This window comes from Pteropus medius, unplaced genomic scaffold (genome assembly GCF_902729225.1).
Source record: "Pteropus medius unplaced genomic scaffold, Ma_sr-lr_union100, whole genome shotgun sequence".
NCBI classification, from domain to species: Eukaryota; Metazoa; Chordata; class Mammalia; order Chiroptera; family Pteropodidae; genus Pteropus; species Pteropus medius.
In genome coordinates this window covers 16026089-16050666 of record NW_024356249.1, presented here as the reverse complement: position 1 = coordinate 16050666, position 24578 = coordinate 16026089, and the positions used below count along the sequence as shown (strand labels likewise).

The 24578-nt window shown below is 34.7% G+C and overlaps 1 protein-coding gene and 1 pseudogene across 2 annotated transcripts in view; both read left to right on the top strand.

Annotated features, from left to right (window-relative positions):
- The window catches only part of KCND2 (potassium voltage-gated channel subfamily D member 2), a 458997-nt gene extending 435524 nt beyond the window's left edge, over positions 1-23473 (top strand). Inside the window, exons 2-7 of one of the 2 annotated variants that reach the window (XR_005652359.1) lie at positions 4555-4717; positions 13498-13593; positions 15475-15567; positions 18944-19191; positions 20811-21993; positions 22197-23466. Coding sequence is in view for 1 of the 2 variants with exons in the window: in XM_039860771.1 (XP_039716705.1) it covers positions 4555-4717; positions 13498-13593; positions 15475-15567; positions 18944-19191; positions 20811-20988 (778 nt within the window). In the remaining variant the exon portion in view is untranslated. Of the gene's footprint in view, positions 1-4554; positions 4718-13497; positions 13594-15474; positions 15568-18943; positions 19192-20810 lie in introns of both variants that reach the window. The other variant, XM_039860771.1, reaches the window with a different exon arrangement.
- On the top strand, positions 15107-15225 carry LOC120601374 (uncharacterized; annotated as a pseudogene).
- Positions 23474-24578: the final 1105 nt, after the last annotated feature.

Here is a 24578-nt window from a genome sequence, read left to right as displayed (position 1 = left end):
TTTATTAAATGGTCATTTAGCTACAGTAAGAGTCACTTTTCATTATACAGCTTTCTTTTCTAAGTCTCCTCCACTGAGTTTCGGAGATATTACTCCTGAAATATATAATGCTATTTTGCTTCTTACTAAGAGTTTGAATACTAGTTAAAAGATCCTTTGTTAAACAAAAGAAAGCAGTTGATTTTTCCAGAGAGATATACCCCATTCTAAGTAGATTCTGTCCCCAATTACAACTTTGTAAATAAAAATTGCTCATTTTCATTTTGCAAGTATATTACTAAAGCAGAAGGGAGACAAAACAGACACTGTGAGAACAAATACAAATCACACTGTGTATTTTTCAAGATTCTTTAAGATAGTCAAATTAGGAAACATGCTTAAAATATTACAAATATCAATGGCAGTCCAATTTTTTAAAGGGAAGGAAAGCAGGGTGGAAAAAAGAAAGAGTGATATATACAGGACCAAGGGGCAGCGAGCGCTTGTTGGCAATCAGCCCGGCTCCGGCTGTGGTTATCAGCGATCATGGGGCGCCTGGACCACCGCAAGCGCCCTGGCAGTTCTGCTCACTTGTGCCCTCTCACCATCTCCCTCTGCCTTGGCCTCAGAACAAAAGAGCCTTAGACACCATCCTAATTTGCGATAACTGAGAAAGCTCTAGCTTTCTACCCAAGAGTGAAAAGATGACAGAAGATGTCCCAAGCAATGAATGGGCAATTACTTTCCCTTCCTCCTTGCACCGGAACAATTGCAGTACCGACCAGTCTTCTCCAGCACTCCCCATCACTTTCTTGATTGTGAAGGAATTTTGGAGTTACAACACAAATGTGGTAGAGGTAATTAATAAGTATAACTGTATTTGATGCAGATTAGCATAGCTTTATGACATCAAACCGCCCTTATGTATCTGTTACTTCTTTTCCCTTATGGATCCTTTTGTTTTCTTTTTTCTTTTTCTTTCTTCTTTCTTTCTTTCTTTCTTTCTTTCTTTCTTTTTCTTTCTTTCTTTCTTTCTTTCTTTCTTTCTTCCCTTTCTTTCTTTCTTTCTTTCTTTCTTCCTTTCTTTTCTTTTCTTTCTTTCTTTCTTTCTTCCTTTCTTTCTTTCTTTCTTTTCTTTCTTTCTTTCTTTCTTTCTTTCTTTCTTTCTTTCTTTCTTTTTCTTTCTTTCTTTCTTTCTTTTTCTTTCTTTCTTCTTTTCTTTTTCTTTCTTTCCCTTCCTTCCTTCCTATTCCTTCCTTCCTTCCTTCCTTCCTTCCTTCTTTCCTTGCTTGCTTGCTTGCTTGCTTTTCTTATTATAATCTGTGTTTACATTCAAAAAGGATTTGCAGGGATTCTTTCTCTAGTTGAATCCCACCCAGGCACTTCATCAAAAATTGCTTTCCCAGGAAAACCTTTATTAATCGGCCTAGAATCCTTTTGAGCAAAGTCCCTCGAATTCGATTTTCTCCCTTCTTTTAGATGCAATCTTTCTGAGTACATGAATCTCCCCCTTTCCCACCATCACCACCTGCTACCTGAACTTACCAGTCTGTCTTCGTAAAAGTCTTCCTGAGCTTTCAATTTATACCCCACAGTTGAATCCTTAATTTTCTCTAATAATTACAAGTGTGCTAGCCTTGTCCACTCTATGACATAGTGAGCCTAAAATATAAAAAAAGTCACTAAGTTCATACCTCAGGGGGGCACACAAAAAAAAGTCACTAATAAATACTAATTTTTAACAAATGTCTTAAAAAGAGGCAGGAAAAACTATATGATGGATTCATCTAAGTATTTCATTTCATGTATTTATGTCTTAAAAGGTTTATTTTAATTACATGGACTCAATACTTGTATTCTCTGGCCATAACAAATAGTTCAATTTTATTTACCTTTCCTTTTGAGGGAAGATCTTAATTGGGAGACATTAAAATCAAATCCCTTTTTTGAAAAGCGGCTTGTATGTCTGTGTGGGGGATGGGGAGGTGCAGGGGGTTACACTTCTCCAGGGCCTCCTGCACACTCAGTGCAAACGGAAAGATTTTCATAACATATGGCCACGTACTCAATGTGAACTGTGGCAAACATAGAAATTCTCTCATGTGCACACAGCATTGTATAAAAATTGATCTTCCAATTCTACTGATCTATCCCTATGGTAAGAAATTTCTCAAGCTTTTTTTGCTTGCTTCGTGAATTTCTTTAGTTTTGACCATTTCCTCACTAACATAATCTTTGGATTATGGTTGCTCCCCGGTAGCCTACAGAAAGACACCAAGTTTCATATGGACACAGCATTCCAGTCCCCAGATTATTATTATTTTTTACAATAAATTAATACTGTCTTTCTGTTGCCAAAACCTTGTGAGAATTTTACTGTTCAGCACCTACAAACACTGACAAGAATGAGTAACCAGGTCTTCAAAGCAGAGGACCAAAGCCCAGAATGGGGTCACCAAAGGTCGTGCTATTCAGCATAGCTTGCTGTCACTCTCATCAGCCTTTCCTGAGCCAATTCCTCAGCAACTTCCATCTCCATATTGACACACAACGTTTTCCCCACAAGATCATTTCCTAGGTCTCCTTTCAAGATGTAATATATCCGCAAGTACCCCTAAACCTCATTGAGTCTGGGTTCCAATATCTGAGCTCCTTGGAGCCCTTTGTTCTAATGACAAAACCCTCAGATGGTGAGGACCCCAGAACCCCAAAGTGAGCAAGGAGTAGTTGGAGCTGTATAGATGCAGCTGGGTAACGTCTGTAAAAGTATGATCAAAAGACCTTCTTCTTACCCCCATCCCTAGAAATAAACTCTTAGGAGAACTCTATATCAGTAAGGTAGAGAAAATGTATTCATTCAGCTAATATTTATTAAGAGTCTGCTTTGTGCTAGTGAGACATAAAATAGAGCAACTCCTGGTTATATTCTAATCTTGGTCGGGCAGGTGGGGAGTCAGAAAATAAACACATTAGTAAGTTAGAAAATATCATGTGTTGATAAGTACTGTGAAGGTAATCAAATAGGAAAATGTTAAAAAGAATGGCAGGGAGACAATATAACCACTATGGATAAGGTGGCAGGAAAATAACTTCTGGAATGGAGACATTTAAGGCTCAATCTGAATAATGATGATCTTGGAGCTGTACATGTGACAGAAACCCAGATGGCCAGTGTGGCCAGAGGGCAATGAGCTTAGTGCAAGGCAGTGTGAAATATAGTCAGGAACTAAATAAGGAGTTTGGATTTATTTTTGTTTCAAGTCTATTAGAAGGTGAAGCAAAGTAGCAACTGTACAATTTCCCTTTTTAAAACTGTGAACTCTGGCTGCTACATTGGAATGAGTAGTAAAATGGTAAATGTGGAAGAGAGTTCAGGTAAGAAGCCATATCCATGGCTCTGGCAAGAGATGATGGCTTGGATTATTGTCGAAAATGGAGGTTGAGGAAAGAGACCCAAATAAGATATAATTTGGTTTGGACAGAGAAAACAAGACTAGCTGAGAAATGAGATGAGAAGACTAAGGATTTGGTGGCTCTTTCAATTTTGATATGAGCAATTGGGTGGTTTACAGTTCCATTTAGTTTGAGGTGATAAATTGTGGGAGGAACATATTCGAGGGTGGGCAGAAGAGGTTAGGAAAATAAGAGTTCCTTTTTGGCTGATTTAAGTCTTAATTGGCTCTTAAACACCCAGAGGTAGAAATAATCAGACCAGACCACTGAAGATTTGAGTCTGATTTTCAAGATAGACATCGGGGCTGTCGATACAAATGAGGGTATCATCAGCATATAGATAGTAGTCTTAAGCTACGAGATTGTATGAAATCACATAGGAAGAGGGTTTATATGGAGAAGATAAGAGGCTTGAGTTTGAAACCTAAATTACTCCAGCACCTAGAAATCAGTTAAGAAAAAAAGAGCCAGAAGAGAAGGAACAATAGTCAAGGTAGAGAAGCACCGCTAAGGGAATTTTCTAATACTGAAGCCAACAAAAAGTGTTGCAAGGAGAGCAAAGTCAACTAACCAAATACAAATGAGAGACTGAGTAAGATTACCATGGAGAAATGGCCTTTGGATTTAATAAGTGAAGGTTAATGGGACCTTGGAAAGTTTATTTTTAAGTGATTATATCTGATGAAAGGAATGTGATGTAACACTTTTTCTACTTACATTTTATAACCAATCCAATATTGAAAAAATTAAGTGGAAAAGTGTGTTATCTAGACTATAAAATTCAGCGTGGAAGTATTTATGATTAAGTAAATTTAAAGAACTATGCCATATTACAGAAAGGACAAATTGAAGAGCTATCATTACATCATCTGGCTTAAAATATTTTCCAATCAAAAAGATTTTTAAATGTTAGAATCAATTTCTGCAAGGTTAAAACATTATTCTTTATATTCAAATATTTGTAATTTCTGATTTAATAAAGTCTCAAGCCATATATATTGTAATCATGAAGAAGAGATAAATTGTTTCAAAATATCATTTGGCTTAAAGCAAATCGGTGTTTGTAGCAGGTGGAAATAACTTTCTGTGATTTAAAACAATATTTTTTTTTCTCTAACCCAGATACGGTGACATGGTACCAAAAACCATAGCAGGGAAAATTTTTGGATCCATCTGCTCTCTGAGTGGGGTCTTGGTCATTGCTCTACCTGTTCCAGTGATCGTATCCAACTTCAGTCGGATCTACCACCAAAATCAACGAGCAGACAAACGGAGAGCACAAAAGGTGTGTATTTCACTCTGCGTAACCATGATTTAGCATCTCCCATTTCTTATAGTGAACTTTAAAATCCTTTACTGACTATTCACGGTTTCAGTTTTGGTCGATAGTTGCACTAGTCAGCAAAGCTAGGTTGTACCACAGCAAAAGAGAACCTTAATATCTCAGTGGCTTAAAACAAGGAATATTTCTCAATCATGCTACAAGTCCATTACTAGTCCAGTGATGGAAACTCCATTTTGACAATGTACTTCTGCAATCATTTAAGCAGGGGTAAAAGGACATGATGAATCACACACTGACTTTAAAACCTCCTCCTGGGACCGGGCCAAATCATTTCCATCTCTGTTGCATTAGCCAAAGCAAGTCGCATAGCCATCTGCAACTTCAAAGTGGGCAAGGAAATACAATTCCACTATACGATCAGAGGCTGAAAGAAAGAAATACCTAGTGAACAACACTAACAGCAGTAGCAAAATCAAAGATAGATTTTGGCAAATTTTATTAGAATCAGTTTTCTAGATCTGATTCATTTAATCTCTGTCCATCAGGGGTCAGGCTGTCTCCAGTAGACAAGGGCTATTAAAGGGCACCAAAATGTGTCTCAGATATTTTACATAATTGACGCAGGAAGTAAGAGAAATCCGATCACTTGTAACTGAGTTCTATTCTTGGCCTAGCATTTTATTGTCTCTCTGAAGTTCACACCAGTTAATTAATCCCTCTAAGACTAAGCAAGTGCATAGTCATCTGCCAAATAGGGAAAATAATACCCACCTCACATCAGATTAAGCAACTATGCAAATGTATATAAATATATACAAGCATTTCATATTAACTTTATATTTATTGATGGCTCGCTATGTACCAGAATTTGGTTTAATGTTTTCAAAAAATATTGTAAAATCTTTACAACATGTATAAGAGTTAGTTGTGTAGATGAGAATCCTAAGGTACCTAGAAACAGAAATTCTAAAGTCACATACCTAATATATTGGAGAAACATGGTTCATTCCAAGCCAATCTGGCTCCTAGGTTTATAAACTTAAACACTATAGTAGATTGCTTCTCAGAAAAACTGACTAAATGTTGGCACACTTCTCTTCCCCATTCTTTGTCAAAATAGACACCTTGAGAGCTGGGACCCTTGTTGCTGAGAAATAATTTTGGAAAACTTTGTAATTTCCTCAGGACTCTAGTGCTAGATATCCAGTTTTCTTCTTGAGACACTACATCATTGTCCTTTAAGGATAGATTCACTTTTCTGAATATCCAAAACCATTCACAACCAAGACTAAAGTGGACACACAACCTGTAATGTGTTAGAGTTATAAAATATCAGAGATTTTAGGATAGTTCATAACTGACTTTGTAGGAATTCTAGAATAGGATTTTAAATATGCTTTTGAACAATGTCAGTCTTTTTGGTAAAGTATGAAATCTCATGAAGTAACTCTGGAAAGTTCAAGTTGATCACTATATCACATTGTTCAAAGAATTTCTTCATGTTCGTTGTCAAATATCCTCTTTCTTTAGCAAAGAATCACTCTTTCAGCTTTATAGTTTCTACTTTAGAGAATCTCCTATTTTTGGATAAGTACCTAGTCTTTAATTATTATAGAGAATAGTAATAAATAGACCAGTTACCCTGAATATATAGAACTGCTAATCCAACAAACAGGAAGGGTTTGGAAAAGGCATCATCTGGACAGTAATGGTCTCCTGCAGGGCACACCTTTGGCAAGCAGAGATGGAGGAGTTTCCAGGGACTTTCATGCACCACAACTGTGGTTCTGCCCACACATTAAAATCCCTATACTGGGCACACGGATACATTGTTTAAAATAACAGAATCTTAAGAAAACCTTAGCTCCCCAGCACCCATCAATCTCCATTCTAGAAATTTCTTCTTTAATATAAGAACTACCTGCAAATCATCTTCTCAATGCCAGAAAAGCTGCCTATATGAAATCTGTAGGAAATACAAATCTGATTTTAAATAAACCAATCTTCAAAATATCTATATTTTTTCAAACTTTGTCACCTGTAACTAGTAAATCAACAACAAAAAAACAAACAAAATATTTTAGTAACCTTTTTTCCTACATAAATCTAGAATGCGAAATTTTTTTAATGTGATGTCAAATAAGTACATTAAATTAAAAAGTGTTTTATGAATGCTTTTTAGTAGCTTTAGCATATCTACTATCATAAAATGATGGATTTTGCATATCATGACTACTAAAAAAGTTGACTTAATAAAGCCAAATATAATAATCTAATATGATATGTTCAGGAAATAGATAAATGAACTAAACATATCATCTAAGAAGGGACAGTGGATATGGAACTAAGTAAGTTACCAAGGGATAGTTTCTATTTTCCTTATGAGGAGATTTAAAAAAAAAAAAACAGTAAACATTCATTAGATTAAGGTAGTTTAGATTTATCTGGAGCAGGATCATTTGACAAATAAACTAAGTTAGGCAAAAATAACCAGCTAATTCAGTCAAGCAAGAAGTCCATTCAGTAAAAACATCGATCGAGCTAAATAACAAGAAACATCAAAATGGTTGTTCAGAGCAGATTTTGTGTTATTTAGTTTAGCTATTGCCAACTTCAAGCTCACACAAAAACATGAAAAATATACAATATGCATTTGGACACATTCCCATCATCACTCAGGGATACTTTCCCTCTTCCAGGCTCTTCCCACCAGCAAGCATCTTTCCTGCTTTTACCACCTGCCCTTGCCCTTTAAAGGGACTGCATCATTTACCCCATTTCGCTGATCAGTTCTTAACAAAACACTGACATGTGAGTGAATCTAGACTTAACTGTGACGTCTCCCCCACGCTTATCATTGGTAATTAGATTTTAATAGATTTATTTATTCACTTAGTTATTCAATAAATATTCATTGAATAGAATATAATAGTCAAAATAAAGCTAACTTGATGCAATGACAGGTGGTAAGGTTGATATTTTGAAGCAAAGAGTCTACCCAGTTTTAAAATACAAATCACACCACTTAGTCATCTGCATACTTAAAGGCTAACTGGTAAATAATTATCATGTATAATAGTAATAGTAATAGTAATTATAATTTAATAATGCTAACAGTAACAACAACAACAACAACAACCCTCTCTAGAGTTTCTAGTATGTCTCAGGTGCTTTATATCTGTTACTTACATTTTCACAATTAACATGCAAAGGCAGTGTTATTATTTCCATTTTGCAGATGACTTATTCGTACTTACACACCTATTGTTTAAAGTCAAAATCAAGAAAAGTCTGGCATTATTAGAACTATGAGTCTTTAGGGATTTTCCTATAGATAATTCTAAATACAGTGAGAATCTGAGAATCAATAAGACAATGTAGAGACAATGTACAATTAAGTGAATTTTTTTTACCTTTCACATGAGATGTTGACTTTGATACAAAAAAAAAAAAGATTTTATCAATATTCAGTCTGCCATTTATCACACTCTACTATAGTGGTTCTCAAAATTTAGATTCATCAGAATCATCGGAAGAGCTTGTTAAAATACATCCGATTTCGTATCTGATTTAGTAGTTTTGGAGTAGAGACTAAAAATGTGCATTTCCATCAAGTTCCCAAGTGATGCTGAGACTGCTGGTCTGGGGACCACACTTTGAGAACCACTGTCTATACATTCATCAATGTTCAAATCAAATAAAAAATTTTTACAGAATTCTAGAATAGTTAAAAGGCAAAAAATAATTCCTGGTTAGAGCATGAGAATGATCTCTTTTTTATATATGCCTTACTGTTAAAGTGTACAGATGAAACTTATTGGACTTGGTTAACCAATGTCACCATAAAAAATTTATATATATATATATATATATAGTCACCCAGATCCTATCTCAAATCTCTGTGGATAACCTAGTGATTTTCTCTTTGTGTATAGCTTAATATTCCTCTATTATCAACACATGTAAAAATCTGGAGATTACATACTTCTCAATATTCACTCTACATTTCAGCCTTATTGAATTACTCACCTCTGCTCTTAAGTCTCCATTCCATCCCCGCACTACCTAATGTAGCCACTTGGCAAACTCACACTCAGGGGTCAAAGCTTAATTCAAATTATCACCCAGTCTATGAAATTTTTTCTGAATGGTATGAACACTGTTAGTTTTTTCCTCTTCTTTTCTCCCACAGTATTCCACATAGTTTATTATTATGTATTACATTATATTCTTCCCTTTCTCCATTGTACTGAGTACAGTGCCTGAGATAAAATAGACATTTAATATTTGTGTAATAACTGAAAAAATGATTAACAGGTTTTGTTCACCTTGACATGTCCTCCATTTCTAGAGTAGGATGGACATTCCCAGGACCAGGTGCAAACAATATTAGAAAGTATGATTTTTTTCTCCCGTACCCTCCTACATCCTCTTTCTTTCTCACTTCTTCCCACTTCCATTCCCCTTTTTGCCCTCTCATTCCACTGAGCATTCCTCTGATCTTTTCCACATCCTTTCCACTGGCCTAAATCCAAGCACTGTTACTGCCCAGCCCTGACATCACCAGGATTAACCAAGCTCTAGAGCTGGGAATCTTGCACTTTCTTCCACTGATTTCCTTCCTCTCTCTCTTTATGTTATTATTTGGCACTAACTTGTCTCATTTCTAGGGGAATAATTTTCTGAGCAAATGTAGAGATTCCAATAAATTCCTTAAATTTTTAAAAACTGATGAAGCTTAATATGCTGCCTCCACAGGAGGCATTTTACTAAACCTTAAATGAAAATAACAAGTGTAAATAAAACTTCCAGAATAAATGGTACAAAAAGTATGTGGTCTGATATTTGAGTAGTAAGAAATTGCCTCAGATTATAATTGCCTCACTTATAAGGTTGCCTAAGATACCTTTGTTTTTCAAAAGTATTGTAAACATTTTGTGATTTAGTAAGAAGATAGTCTAATAACTTCTTTCAGTCTACTTCATACCTCATTTAGAAAATGGACCCCATTTAAGGAAGTTGCTGTCTCAATGGTTTCTGGCTTATACATCTTTCTCTGACTGGTTCCCCAGCCTCTGTTCTAGAAAATGCATTGTAAAGTCTATATAATGTCATTTGGTGCAATTGAAAAACAATTCACTTGCTAAAAACCACTGCATACTTGCCTCTGAATGTTCCACAGTAAAATAATTCCATGTCAAATTAGTTTAAGAAAAATTGCATACTATATCACCCTTTCATCTTCACAATGAGCATCCACACTATAATCTGTTGGGAAGAAGCCAACCTAAAAGAAATCTTTTTAACCTCTCAGCATTTCCCAAACTTTTCTTGACCACAGAACCAGTTGTTTGTTTCATTTTGTTAGTTTGGATTTTACCCATAACACTTACTAGTTTCTTGGAAATGATATTTAGAAACCCTGCAAAGTTTAAAGAATTTTTTTAAAAACTGAGTTTATGAAGAATTGGTATGCATAGGAAAAATGTGCTCATGAGACAACTAATTTTTCCTAACACCATCAATATTTCTCAGATAAAGAATTTGAAGATAACTGCAAAGGTTTTTTCTTACTCTGATAATATAAACCTTATTTTTTAATTAAAATTTTGGAAGCCTCCTATTGTCCATATAGGCTAAGGATTTACTGAAAACTTACTCTAAGTTCCATAATATTTACTTGTACTTTACTATGCAAAGAAGTTATATTTCCTATAGGGCTGGGGGTTGAGGGCTGAAAAGAACACATTTTCTCTTACCAGTGAATGGTATTCTTTTAACCTCCTAATTACACAGCCGGAGTTGTAAAGATTGTCATACTGAGTGGGTCAGAAGTAAAGTGATTTTCTAAAATATCTTTGTAAAAGAATTTACTTCAATTATCTACTGGAAACGAAGATGTAATCAGAGGTCAATAAAGGCTAACATTCAGCAGACATTTGGTGTGGTGCTCCACAAGACCAATTAAACCAATTAACTCATAGTATTGTGGGAAAATGAAAGAAAAATGATTGAAATTGAGATGCGAGGTTCTTTTTCTAACATAGAACATGACTTAGTAAAATGACTATTCTGTCTCTAACATAACTGCTTCTTTTCCCTAAGCTTAGAAATACTTCTGTGGTAGTGGTTGCCACTATACGTAGGCTTCATATGAGAAATATGTTTCATTTTCCTTTTATGGACAGTATTTTTGGTTAATTTATATGTGTCCTTTATGAAAGACATAATGCGCTCTAATATCTCTAGTGAATGCTTAGAGACTGGCATAGATGAGACCAGTAACTATGATATAAGCAATATAATTATATGCAGTAGTTGCATAAAGAGAAGGAAGGAAGGAAGGAAGGAAGGAAGGAAAAGAAGAAGGAAGGAAGGAAGGAAGGAGGGAGGGAAGGGAGGGAAGGGAGGGAGGAGGAGGGAGGGAGGAAGGAGGGAGGGACAAAACAGGATGAAGGAAGGGAGGAAACAAAAAAGCATTGAATGTTTCAGGAGACCAGTGAAACCTGAGGATTGAAATTTCAATACTAATTCTTTCTAAAGACCAAATGTATATTTAAATTACTTATTTCTGAATTTCTATGTCAATTCTAAGTCATTTCCAAATGTGTTTGTTGCTTGCCATTGTTTTATTCAGTCTTACCTGAAATCCTGGCTGCTGAATACAGCTTTGGAAGTGAAAAATTTTCTACCTTCCAACTTCATTGTCTAGTATTGTCTCTGTATTTTGAGTGATGTAAACATTATACTGCCAACAAATAATAAAATTTATCTATTTTTCCCATTACTTATAAATGGAATCTTTGTACAAGTATTATTTTGACCTGGAATCAGCACACAGAAAGAATAAATTCCCAGAGGAAGAGAAGAATGGAGTTGAAGCCAGATGATATCTTAATGCTATTTTGAGAGCTTCAGATGTCTCAGTGTGACTCTTAAATGCTGTGGGTGAAAGGGCATCTTGATACAACTTGGGAGGGAAGTTTGGTAAAACCTGTCTGACAAAATACACACACACACACACACACACACACACACACCTTTTTTGATTCAGAAGTAATTTTGCTTGTAGAAATTTGTCTTGCAGATAAGCTCATTATGATTTCAAAGCAGGTAGCATTGCTCATAGTAGCAAAAGATGCTTTAAAAATTAATTGTAGCTGTCTGGATAAATAAATGATGCTTAATTCATACTGTGTATATTATATAACTATAAACAAATGAGGTAGATCTATATGAGTAGATATGAAAGAAGTTCCAAGCTGTAGTAAATGAAAACAGCTGAGTGCAGAAGTGTGGAGCATATTCCCCCAAGTAAAAATATATGTGCATATACATATGAATATATATACTTGCTTTTATATGCCTAGAAAACTTCTGACAAGGTTCTCTAGAAATATAATCAGTGGTTGACCTTGAAGCATAGGAGTAGGGCATCTCCAAGTTCTCGAGAGACTTGTTTTTCATTCATGTTTATAGTATTACAATTTTATCATATGTATATATTCATTTTCCATTTTTAAAATCTAGATAATTTTTTATTGTTACTGAAAGGAACATTCCAGAACTAGAAACCAAAGATACTATTTTATAGATCATTTACAAGGAGAGAAGAAGGTGTCTTTGTGAGATAATTTTACAAAAAAATTCTGATTCAAGTCATCCCAGCCACTTCCTTACAAACACGTGATAGATAGGTGTCATATAAATACAACAATCATCAAAACATTGTTCTCCAGGACATGAAAACCAGACTCATTCCACAACAGTCTGGAGCAGTTCTGAAGTAGAATGAAATACCGGAAATCTGGCTAAACAGGCAATTTGCTCCATAATATCACTTTGGTGATTAGAGGGTTTAGGATGAACAATTAAAGTGACCACCCTAAACCCTCTAATGTAAAGAACATTCTCTATACATAAGTGCTTAAAAATTAAAAATAATGTTATGAATCTCTCTGAAGTGGCACATTATGTTCATTTCAACAAATTTAAGAATGAAATAGAAATCCAGTGAGCATGAATTTGTTTGGAACTGTGCCAATATGAAGTGGATAAATTTAGGGATTTTTTTAGGAGCCCATATTGTTCAGCACAGAGAGTCTAAATTGGCAATTTAGCAAAATGATTGAATAACAAAATTTGATATTTGAAGGCACAGATGCACTGAATAGGTAAAAAAAAAAAAGGAAAGAAGAAGAGAGGGAAGGAGGAGGGAAGGAAGGAGGAAAAAGAAAAGAAGAAGGAAGGAAGGAAGGAAGGAAGGAAAGGAAGGAAGGAAGGAAGGAAGGAAGAAAGGAAGGAAGGAGGAAGAGCAAAGGCAGGAAGGAAGGAAATTGGTTCCTGGAACTTAATTACTAATTTTAAAAAGGACATTACTTTAAATGAAAAGGATTTAACAGCTGGATTCTGGGTCTTCATTTCATTAAGTTACTCAAATTGGGGAAAGTGAAAATATAAGTAAAGAAATACTGCTATTTTTCTCTTAACACAACTGACAGAAACAATAAAGAAATAACTCAATACTACTATAAAGACTTAATTACAATTCTTAAATGTATAACCCAGCTCCGAAGTACTTAATTGATCTTACCAATATATATGGTAATGAAAATAAAGCACTCATGATGAAAATTTGATTAGCAATAGTTACATGTGAAAAGCTGGCATATTTTTTAAAAATTTGTATGCTGACATTAGGATTACACAAGAGTTCACGCACTGTTTTAAAAAAAGAATTCATAAGTATTAACAGGACATCCATTTTTCTTCTTATATAGAAAGCCAGACTTGCCAGGATCAGAGCAGCCAAAAGTGGAAGTGCTAATGCTTACATGCAGAGCAAACGGAATGGTTTACTCAGCAATCAACTACAGGTATGGTCAAGCACCTCACTTTTTTTAATGTTCAATGTATTGATGAATATTACATCAATTAGTTCTACTTAGCTATAAATTTTATTGTGGTAATTGTGAAATGGTTACTGAAACAAGTGTCATTTTTTAATAATCTCACCCTATACAGTCTATTGGCAGTAGCAGTTTAGAAACTAGGCTATGAAATATTACCAGTGGATCATGATTCTCAAAACATGATTGGACAATATTTCTACACTGTGTCATGTAAACATGGTATGATATTCTGCTTTATAATAAATATATATTTGGTCTTCCTTCTGTTTATAGCACAAGAGCTCCTAAATCCCTTGGAATTTCCTAAGTGAGAGCTAAAAAGATGTCTTTTTTATAATAATGAGGCACCTTTTGGAAAGCACCCAAGGTTGGAGGCTGGTTGCCAGGGGAACCAACTAAGTAATTATAGGATTGGAACTTTCAGTCCTCCCGCCCCAACCTATTGGGAAGGGAGAGGGGCTGGAGGTTCAATCAACAATGGCCATCGATTTAATCAATCTTGCCTAGGTAATGAAGCCTCCATAAAAACCCAGAAGGAGGGGGTTCCCAAGTTAGTGAACTTGTGGAGATTTGGGAGAGTGATATAATCAGAACATTGAAGCTCATCATCCCTTTCCATATACCTTGCCCTATGCTTCTCTTTCATTTGACTGTTTCTGAGTTATATTATACTCTTTTATAGTAAACTGCTAATCTAATATGTAAAATGTTTCTCTGAATTCTGTGAATCACTCTAGCAAATTAACAAACTCAAGGAGAGGGTCATGGGACTCTGATTTATAGCCAGTTGGTGAGAAGCACAGGTAACAACTGGATTTGTAACTGGTGTCTGAAGTCCACAGAAGAGGTCATTACAAACCTCCAAACTATAGCTGATTAATCAGAAGCACAGGTGATAATCTAAGATTGCCACTGGCATCTAAAGTGGGGTGGGGCAGTCTTTAGGACTGAGCCCTTAACCCGTATCTCTGGGTAGATGAGGTCCAAATTGAGTTGAGTTGTAGGACACCTGGCTAGTGTCCAGAGAGCATTGCTTGATAGCATGGGGGAAACACCACTTTGAAACTGCATCCAGAACCCCTTTAACATGGGAAAAGGCAAAAATTCTCAAAGACTCAAATATCTCATTATTTTTATCTCAAAATGAATTTATGTTTCTTAGAGTTCATTTGGGTGGGGGTACAGAGTGACATGTCTTGTTTTACTTTTTAATGGGAGGAAACACCATTTAGTATTATATAAAGGTCACATGGTATGAAATATAATTTGAAAAACCACTTTTACTTCATAACTTTCCTTTACTGTAAGATTCCAATCATCTTTATTTACAAAATAGCTTTTATTTAGGTGAGCAGGACAGCAATTTCAGGCTTATCTAAGTATTAGATTAAATTTTATTTTCCAAAAATAATGGCTCTCGGGCTTTCAAAGGTAATTGGTAGTTGAATGAGTAGGGGAGATTTAAATTTTCAATGCAGTCTATGGCCATGCCACCCTGAACAAGCCCAATCTCATCTGATCTCAGAAACTAAGCAGGGTCAAGTCTGGTTAGTACTTGGATGGGAGACCACCTAGGAAGACCAGGTGCTGTAAAAGTAAAAAAATAAAAAAAAAATTCAGTTCAGGGAGGTATGTCTAAAAGACCAAAACTGCTAATTTGACAAAAAAAAAAAAAATAGTGATTATCAAACTTAAAAGCAATGGCTCTTTCTAGTTTAAAAATATATGTAATGCTGCCGTTTAATCTGAAGAAATAGGCCATATCTCTCTTTGGAAATGTGTAGCGGAGGTTCCCATTGTTTGCAAATAAAACAGAAAGCACTTCTATCTTCTCTGTGTTAACAGTCCTCCGAGGATGAGCAGGCCTTTGTTAGTAAATCCGGCTCCAGCTTTGAAACCCAGCACCACCACCTGCTTCACTGCCTGGAAAAAACCACGGTAAGGAAGCAGCATGACTACCTGTCCTGGTACTCCACAGTAATCCCATTTACTTTGGGGAATAGTCAGTGCTTCTCAGCAGGATTTCACTGTCTGTGATACTGGGGGAAAAAAACACAGCCACAATATTTGAAATTATCTTGTAAAACTATAGTAACATTTCAACTTGGACAGTCCTTTAGAGACTTATTTAAACTGTTTTTATCCTTAGTGATTATCTTTAGTCTAAAATATCAGCTTAATGCAGATGGAAAGTTGTTTTCCAGTACCCCACTGCAAGTTCTATAAAATATCATTTATTTCTGATTCTTAAATTGCTGATTAAACAGGAAAAAAATAATGAATTTCAAGTGTTCCTGACATCTGAGTAAAGGGAATATCAATAACAGTAACAAAAAAAAAAATAGAAAATGGCTACATATAAACATTTCCTTCATTTACAGATATAATGAACAGAAAGAGATAATAAAACTGTTGCCATAAGAAAAATGACACACTTAATCACTGATGTGCCCCTTTGGCTGAAGATTGGGTACACATTTCCCCATTTATAAGTTCCCAATTGGACCTCCTCTTTGGCAAAGTCACCGATTCTCTAGCTAGGTTATGAAAAGGCGTTGTACTCAAGTGAAGGCTTGAACTGCATGCTGCACAACAGCCAACAAGTCAGGTGACAAGGAGTTGGGGCAAAGAAAGCAACGTTATTCCGAAAGCCAGCAAGTTGAGAAGATGGCAGACTAGTGTCCTAAAGAACCATCTTGAGAAAGTACAGAATTCAGGCTTCTTTTATGTTAAGGAAAGGGGAAAATGGGAGGGGTTTCAGGTCAGGAGGTGACTGATGACCACAGACATCTGGACATCAGCAAGGGTCCAAGGGCGATGGTGAAACTTCTTTGTTTTGGGGCAACAACTCTGGTTGCCATGGTCCCAGTCATAAGGTTCCTATAAATCTTTTGATTAACAATTATTATTCTTGTACATAACTTCCTTATCTCCTTAGTAAGGTAGTTTAGTAAGAAGGTTGTTTCAGTAATTCCTAGGCAACAGGTTAGATCCCTTTAATGATTAGCATATCTATGTGCAAGACTAAGCAAAAGTTATTTAACTGGGGAAGTTCAAGCAAGGTAGGGTCAGATGCTCTGATTATTTTATTCTATTTCAGCATCACAATCTGTGACCACAGAGCAGAATAAAACTTTCACCATATTTAGGTCAAGTTTTCTCATTCATTCACTGGGGATGTATATTGTATTCTCATTTTCAATATATTGTCCATACATTTATTCATTTCCTTTTATTTACATATATAGTCATTTGACAAATACATATTACTTGCCTACTATGCTCCAGACAGTGAGTGAGACCCTAGATAGACTTGAATTAAGGTGTGGCCTCTGCTCCCATCAACCTCCACATATGGGACAAAACAGATATTACTAGAAAAGGGCAATGAGCGCAGAAGCAACAGTGGGGCCACAGTGGAACAAGGTAAAGTGGGTGGGGCCAGAGGGTTCAAGATCAGGCAAGGCTTCCTCCAGGAAGGAGGAACTTGAGTTGAGACCCACAGGATGACTAGGAGCTAGTTAGGCAAAGAAATGAAGGGCCCAAAAGGTGATGTAACCTGAGGAAGGCTAGAACTTGGCCTAAGAGGACATGAATATACCTGAGGGTGGTCAGAAGGAGAGAGTATAGCATGGCTCAAGGAGAAAGGAAGTGGCTAGATAACACTAGGTTTTGGAGGCATGTGAAAAATTTTGATCTTTATCTCAAATGGAAAACTGAGAGCTTTAAACAAGAAAGTTACATGATTGTGGCAGCATTTTTAAATAAAGATATAGACAGATGTGTAATTTACTAGGATACTCTTTGAAATTTAAATAATATTAATGATAGAATATATTTATCCCTATCTTTTCCTCTCGTTTTACTTTCATTTTTTACTATTTTATTATTTAAGGCTTTTTTTTAAGTAAAAAAATTATTTAATACCAATTGATATAGTTTAAATTGAGTTATATCAATTGAGCTATAAAAATATATGGTAATCAGCAACAAAATTTCTTCATTTCCAGTCTCTGATGAGATAAATTAAAATCTCATACATTGTAACTTGTATTATGTGTCTGAAATGTACATTGCAAAAGAAGAAAACAAAATGTGACTTTTTAGTGAACTTTTTTCTATAAATTTTAATATTTAACATAAAATTCTGTTATCTGCTAATATTTTTCTTGGGACTTCAAACAATAGACTGTTACATTTCATTTACTTCAAAATACATGTCTCAGCAAAGAAATGACAAAATGAGTAACTAAAACAATCTGTTTTCTATTAGCCAGGGAATTGCTTCAATTGTTTTACTAATATTTTAGGATGAGAGATAAAGTGGAATTCAACATGTGCAAAGCCTCCCATTATAAGATGATCCCCACCAACACCAGGGAAAAATAGTAATTGAAGTCATTCTTAGTGGCTCAGACCAAAAATGTTTTCTCTTATGTTTCTGAGATAAAAGTCTTGCATAGGCATTTTAGGAGGTAATTCTTTATTAAATATTTTAAAAGCAAATTTTACACTGTGTTTTTCTAAGATGTGGTATAGGAAACAGTGTCCATCACTGTTTGCTAGAAGAATTCCGAATGCAGGCAGAGATCATGAGTACAGCTAGTGAGGTATCACAAAAATAAGAAAGGAGACCGGAAAAGTTCAGTGGCAATCTCTTCCAGGGCAAACGTAAAGTAACACATTTTTCAGATAAACGTATTTTACTTATTTATCTAATAAGTCATATGTTTTTCTCTGCTAAGAATTTTATTGGAGCATCTAAAGAAATGTGAAGTGTCTCAGGTATCTCATTTTCTAAATAAAAAATGTTTTCAATCCAAAGTATTTGCTAATATGTAACAATCTAACTTGGGACATTCGATTAAAATAGTCTCTTTTCCGTAATTTCAATCTGTTTGAAAATAAAAGTCGATGTAAATTTATCCTTGTGGATTTTATCTATATTCATGTTCAGGTTTTTTTAGCTTATAAGTTACATATTTGATGTTTAAGTTAATAAATGACACTTCAAGATAAAGTTAGCCTATAAATAGATATTGAATCAGCCTGCATATATAAATCTCAAGATCTAACTAGAGAGATTTTATTTTCCTACAAATGCCAGTAGGAGGTGGCTTTGATAGTCTAATCTTTATGAAAATGGTATTAGTTACCCATTGGATAGTCTCAATGTACATAGATATTTTTGAATTTTAAAAATAAAGCTATTCATTTCCTATTTTATTTATTTTTTTAAAGTGTAAAGTTGCCTTTTTTAAAAGTTAAAGCGTGTTTCTGTCTTTCTTCACATTTCTTTACACCTTTGGAACAGAATCACGAGTTTGTGGATGAACAAGTCTTTGAAGAAAGCTGCATGGAAGTTGCAACTGTTAATCGTCCTTCAAGCCACAGCCCTTCTCTCTCTTCACAACAAGGAGTCACCAGCACTTGCTGTTCAAGACGCCACAAAAAAACTTTCCGCATCCCAAATGCCAATGTATCCGGAAGCCACCGAGGCAGTGTGCAAGAACTCAGTACAATCCAGATCCGATGTGTGGAGAGAACCCCGCTATCTAACAGGTACCTGAGATTAATCTGTGTGTGGATGTACATCTGTGCTGGTCCTCAGAATGTAGCCCCACCTGCAGTCGCATCTCTACCCCTGTGGCATCTAAATCCTAGAGTTTAGTATGAGGCGAAACTTAGACTGTAACAAGTAGGACAATGAATCTATTGTAATATTCATTAAGAGCCAAAAGTAGTAGTTATTTCATTGTTAAAAGCAGAAAGAAGATGGTCAGGCACTCACAAATGTATTTCTGCCTCTTCAACTCCACAACTGTTTCTTATTTGAGTAGACACCTTTATACTCAGGAGGTCCTTAGGTAAATGGAAATAGCCCAAAATGATAGTCACCACTACTAAAAGAAACAAATTAAAGTGACATTGATATAACTGAAAAGTATTGAACAGCACCTAAAAATATATAAACACAGTCAACGTGACAGTGAAAAATAAAACTATGCCTATACCAATCTTTTGAACCAACAGATAATTTTGATCATAAGTATCTCTAGCCACAAAAAAAAAAAAAAAAAAAAACCACCACAAAAATCAATCCAATTAAAGAAAGACAAGTGAAACGCTAAAATTATTTACCTCTGGTGAATTTATAGACAATTTAAGTGAAATTTTTTTCTATTGGTATTTTCCTTTTGCTTCTCTTTTTGTACTACTTGTTTTTACAATTCATTAAAAAGATCAATTCCTGCCAAAATAATTTTACTTTGTTCTTCATATTAAATAGCTTATATTTTTAGATTAACAACCATTAATTCAGTGCTACTTCTTTGTTGGCATCCAGCAATCCTTGTGGAAAACCTGGATGAGATTCTGAAATCAGACTATGTTGATTTACATAAGTTAGATGTCTCTGGAACCAGAATATTAAATGTTGGAGCAATAAAAGATTTCTGTCTTGAAAGTATTCTACCATTTTGAAGTAGGAAATGGAGAAGTTTTTAGAAAGAAAATGAATCTTAAGCTATAAAACTTAATTTAAATTATTTTTAATTAAATAAAGTTTTTCTTGAAAATGAAATATTTTTAAGTTCCTATGTTTACCCTGCTTGCTCTTTACCTTCTTTCTCCCTTCCCACCTAGAGTATAAAATTCATAGAAAAATGCCACTTAAGAAAATCTTTAAGTATTAGTGATTGCTAACTTTTGGGGGTTCTTAACTTTTGACTGTGAGGGTACCACATATCCCAAAGAGATAAGATAGTAAAATGGTTCTGTGGTCAAAGAATTGAGGTATATCTACAGGATAGATCCTTTTCCTGATGGTATCTCAAATCTCTCAGAGGGTCTGTCTTAAAGAAAACTATTTTATTTTGCTCACCCTAGAGCCTCCACACCTTACCCCTTCCTCTTGCTTGCATTTTTATAGGAAACACTTTGTTTGAGAACCAACGTTGGAATCAAATTTAGCTGGCTTTTAGATATTTATTTAATATTAATGACCCAACTGATGTTCACTTTAACATATATTAAGGTTTTGTGCATCATCTTTGTAAATCATGGTGATTATTCTTAGACATTTAAAATGTTACATATAAACATGAAAATATGTATATTCGGTTGCATGGAAAAAATTAAGTAAACAACTTACTTTCTTAAATCTATTTTTTCCTCATCAGCCGATCCAGTTTAAATGCCAAAATGGAAGAGTGTGTTAAACTAAACTGTGAACAACCTTATGTGACTACAGCAATAATAAGCATCCCAACACCTCCAGTAACCACTCCCGAAGGAGACGACAGGCCAGAATCTCCCGAGTACTCAGGAGGAAACATTGTCAGAGTGTCCGCTTTGTAAGACAATCAGAATCAAGTCAAAAGAACACTTGAACCCTAGTTGTGGAAAGAATCTTAATGTGGAAGAAAGAAGAAAGAATAAACCTTTGCAGATGAAAATGGCAAAGCATGGAGATTGGCAGTAAAAAAAAACAAAACAAAACAAAACAAAGCTTCCAAACTAGAGGATGGAAATAAAACCACCAAATGGCATTTCTAGACAGAGTTTGACCTCTTACACAGAGGAGTGGCCTGTGGCCCTTTGACTTTGTGAATGAGCACAATGAAATGCCACCTATTGATGCTTCTTATGACCAGAACTCTTTTTTAATAAAACGAATAAAATAAATCTTTGAACATAATGTTCCAGTTGAATGCAAAACAAAAATATATATATGGAAAACATTTTGATAAAAATTTTTCCTGTTAAAACCATGAACATTGGCTATGATGAAGATTATTGCATATTTAAAAAAAACTCATGCAACACATTTGTATTGACTGAAGGAAACCATCATAATGCATGCTAAAATTCTTTGGAGCAGTGATCTCAGTTTCCTTATGTTGTCTTCAGAATAGGCATGATAAACTATAATTGTAGAAAGGGGGGATTTCTGTGCACTTACAACAGCTGATTGTTGATGTTCCACGGTGGGCTGTGCAAATAAACTCCTTTTAGAACTACAGCATTTCTCATAGGGATGCTCAATAGTAAATCTAAAGTGTTCAGATAGTTAAGTATTAATTGTCATTTTACCTTGCACCTAGATACTGTTACAACTGCAATAATTCATTGTATACCTGTTGTATCAGGAATCAGGATTTTTTTGTTGTCGTACTTTCCAGATCTTCATAAACACGGTAAGAGCCACATTCATAGAAAAATTTCTAGTGTGGCCAAGTTTTAGATAACTTTTAATCCAAAACTCTTGTGTCATAAATGTTTTTCAGTAATATTCTTTGGTCTGCTGTATTCCCGTGACAGTGCATTACTTGTTCCTGTGTTTCGGTAGCACTTTTCTATTGGGTTTATCATCATCAACTAGACTAGCATTTTGTAGTTCAAATGACTTTCCTACTTTTCTATCCCCCCAACAAATTATCTTGTAAGTAGATTATCTTTATCAATTCCCTTGTCAAAATTTAGAAAAAAAGGAGTTGACGTATATGAATTATCTCTAACCTCTTTGCTGTCATGGAAAAGCCCAGATACTGGACATACCACTGTAGGTTTCAAGAAAAGAATTGGCTGGGACTAATACCACAGGATCAGTGATCCCAAAATCTCACTTGATGTATTATTTATTTTACTTTAGATCTCAAATACGTTTTGAGAATAACTAATGTGAATCGAAATGCAGAGATAAACTGGAGTGCTTTATATAACAATACTTAATGAAAGCACGATTTCTACACCATTGGGGAAGACTGCACAAATTTATTTCAGAAAGGTTCCTGTATATTGCAGGGAGCGATTTTCTCCACAAAATCAGGACAGGAGTTTGATGATGCAGAGTTGATCTCTATGTACATTTACGTGAAAAGTCTTGATTCCTTTTCGCCTTTAAAATGTATCAGCAGACATGTCTGCACATGACTGTAAAAAAGTTTTATGTCAAATGAAAAGTTTTGTTCATTCTAAGTCAACAGTGTAAGGAATAAAGTTTAGCTTTTGTACATGGAAAGAGTTAAAAATTATCCCTCTATTATAGAAATTTTATAATGCTTATCATAATTTATCATAAAAAGAATTAATTCAACTCTTTTCAAGTAAAGCCAGAAATTCTTGCTTCCCATTTCTAGAACAGCTTCTAGAACAAAGCTGTGCACACAGTAAATTTTAATATATGTTTGCTGAGTGAAAGTAAGATAAACTCTACTATTGGGAAGAACTGGCTTTATTTATAGTATGTCTTTTTAAAAGTTACTAACCTTCCTGGAGTGTGAATATTAACAATTATATTAACACCTGCCTCATGTCACTTTATGCTTCTAGAGCAAATATATAGTGAAACTTCTTTGATGGCATTTGTTGAAAAACTTTTTAAAAAGTAGATTAAAGAAAACACGATCAGGAATACTTAGGTCTTTTGATTCCCAATGAGAAGTTCTATTTTCATGTTCTGAATATTACATTGAAAAAATGCAGTTAGATTATTTCATTTGAAAATTCTGCCTCTCTTTTAGTTTATCATTTATCCAAAACTATTACTTTCTTTAGATTTTTGGAAAAGAAAAAAAAACTTTTTGGTGTTTTAGGTGATTTAAAAATATACTGTGTTGGTGGTGAATGACTATTGATGACTGTGTTAAGTGCATCTGTATTGTAAGTGAAATGTAATTATTTCTGTGTACCATATGGAGTAATCAAGGTCATTGTTTTTGACAATTTTCTTTGAAATTCATATATCTTATTTCAAAGGATAGCATAATATCTGCATTATGCTGGAAAAAAATAGACTTTTGGAGAATACTTAAATAAAACATGTGCATGCTTGAACAGGACACCTGCTTGACTGTTGCCCTTTTTTCTTAGATTTCCATCCTTTCCAAAATCTAGGATGTGCCACACTCCTAATATATGTTTGGGAAAACTCTGTCACATGTACAAACTCAAAGAACCTGTCAACTCTGAGTAACACTTAAATCTAGTCTAAACCTATGGAGATAGCAGCTTTCTGCCAACAATGGGAAATTAGGCAGAGATTTTAATAGAAAAGTTAATATCATTTAAATATAAAAGAGGACTACTGCTTTAAGAGGCAATTTTTGGAAATATTTTGTCAATTACAACTCCATAGCTACTAATTATGATAAGTATATTGCAAGGTTTTATTGGTTGTTAAAAAAGAGGTAGTGTGGTTAAAATCAGTTGTTTTTATATATGATACTTTCAGGTAGAGTACTCTCTTCAGTGTGTGACCTACAGTTTATTAACCTGTACCCTACATGCTACTTGATTCTTGCATAGTGTAGACTGGAGAGAAGTAAGGCTTCTACCTGAACCTTATGTATTTCTTCAACACCGCTATCTGAGTTAAGCAAAGAGATGCTCTGAGGTAATAACTTCAGTCAGAACTCAATAGAGTCTTAGTCAAAGACTCTTTTCTACCTAGGAAAGCAGACAAGGTAATTCATTTGTCTAGCTATATGTGCATGTCTATGTATATATATATATGTGTATATGTATATGTATACATGTATATTTATTCATACGCATACACAGGTTTTTATTCATTTTTTAAAAACTATGCATATACTGATGGTTTCCATTCAATAGGGTACAAAAAACAAGATGATGTTATGAGATTATTAGAATAAAGAAAAAGACAAAATAAATCATTTAGTACAGAGCAATTTTAACTAGTGATAACTACTTATCTTCTTGGTGGATAGTCTACATTTTTTTTTTCTTTCCTTTACAGTCCTTGATTTATTGAGATGTCAATGCTGCATTAAAAGGTTCAATACACTTCCCTATTTCTTCAACTTAGGTACAATGTGGGCTGAGAAATAGCCTCCAAGGAGTTATATCAATGCCTGGCAGTAACATTGCTCAAAAGAATAAAAAATGGTTCTTGATATCAAATGGATGACACCTCAGAGTTTTAG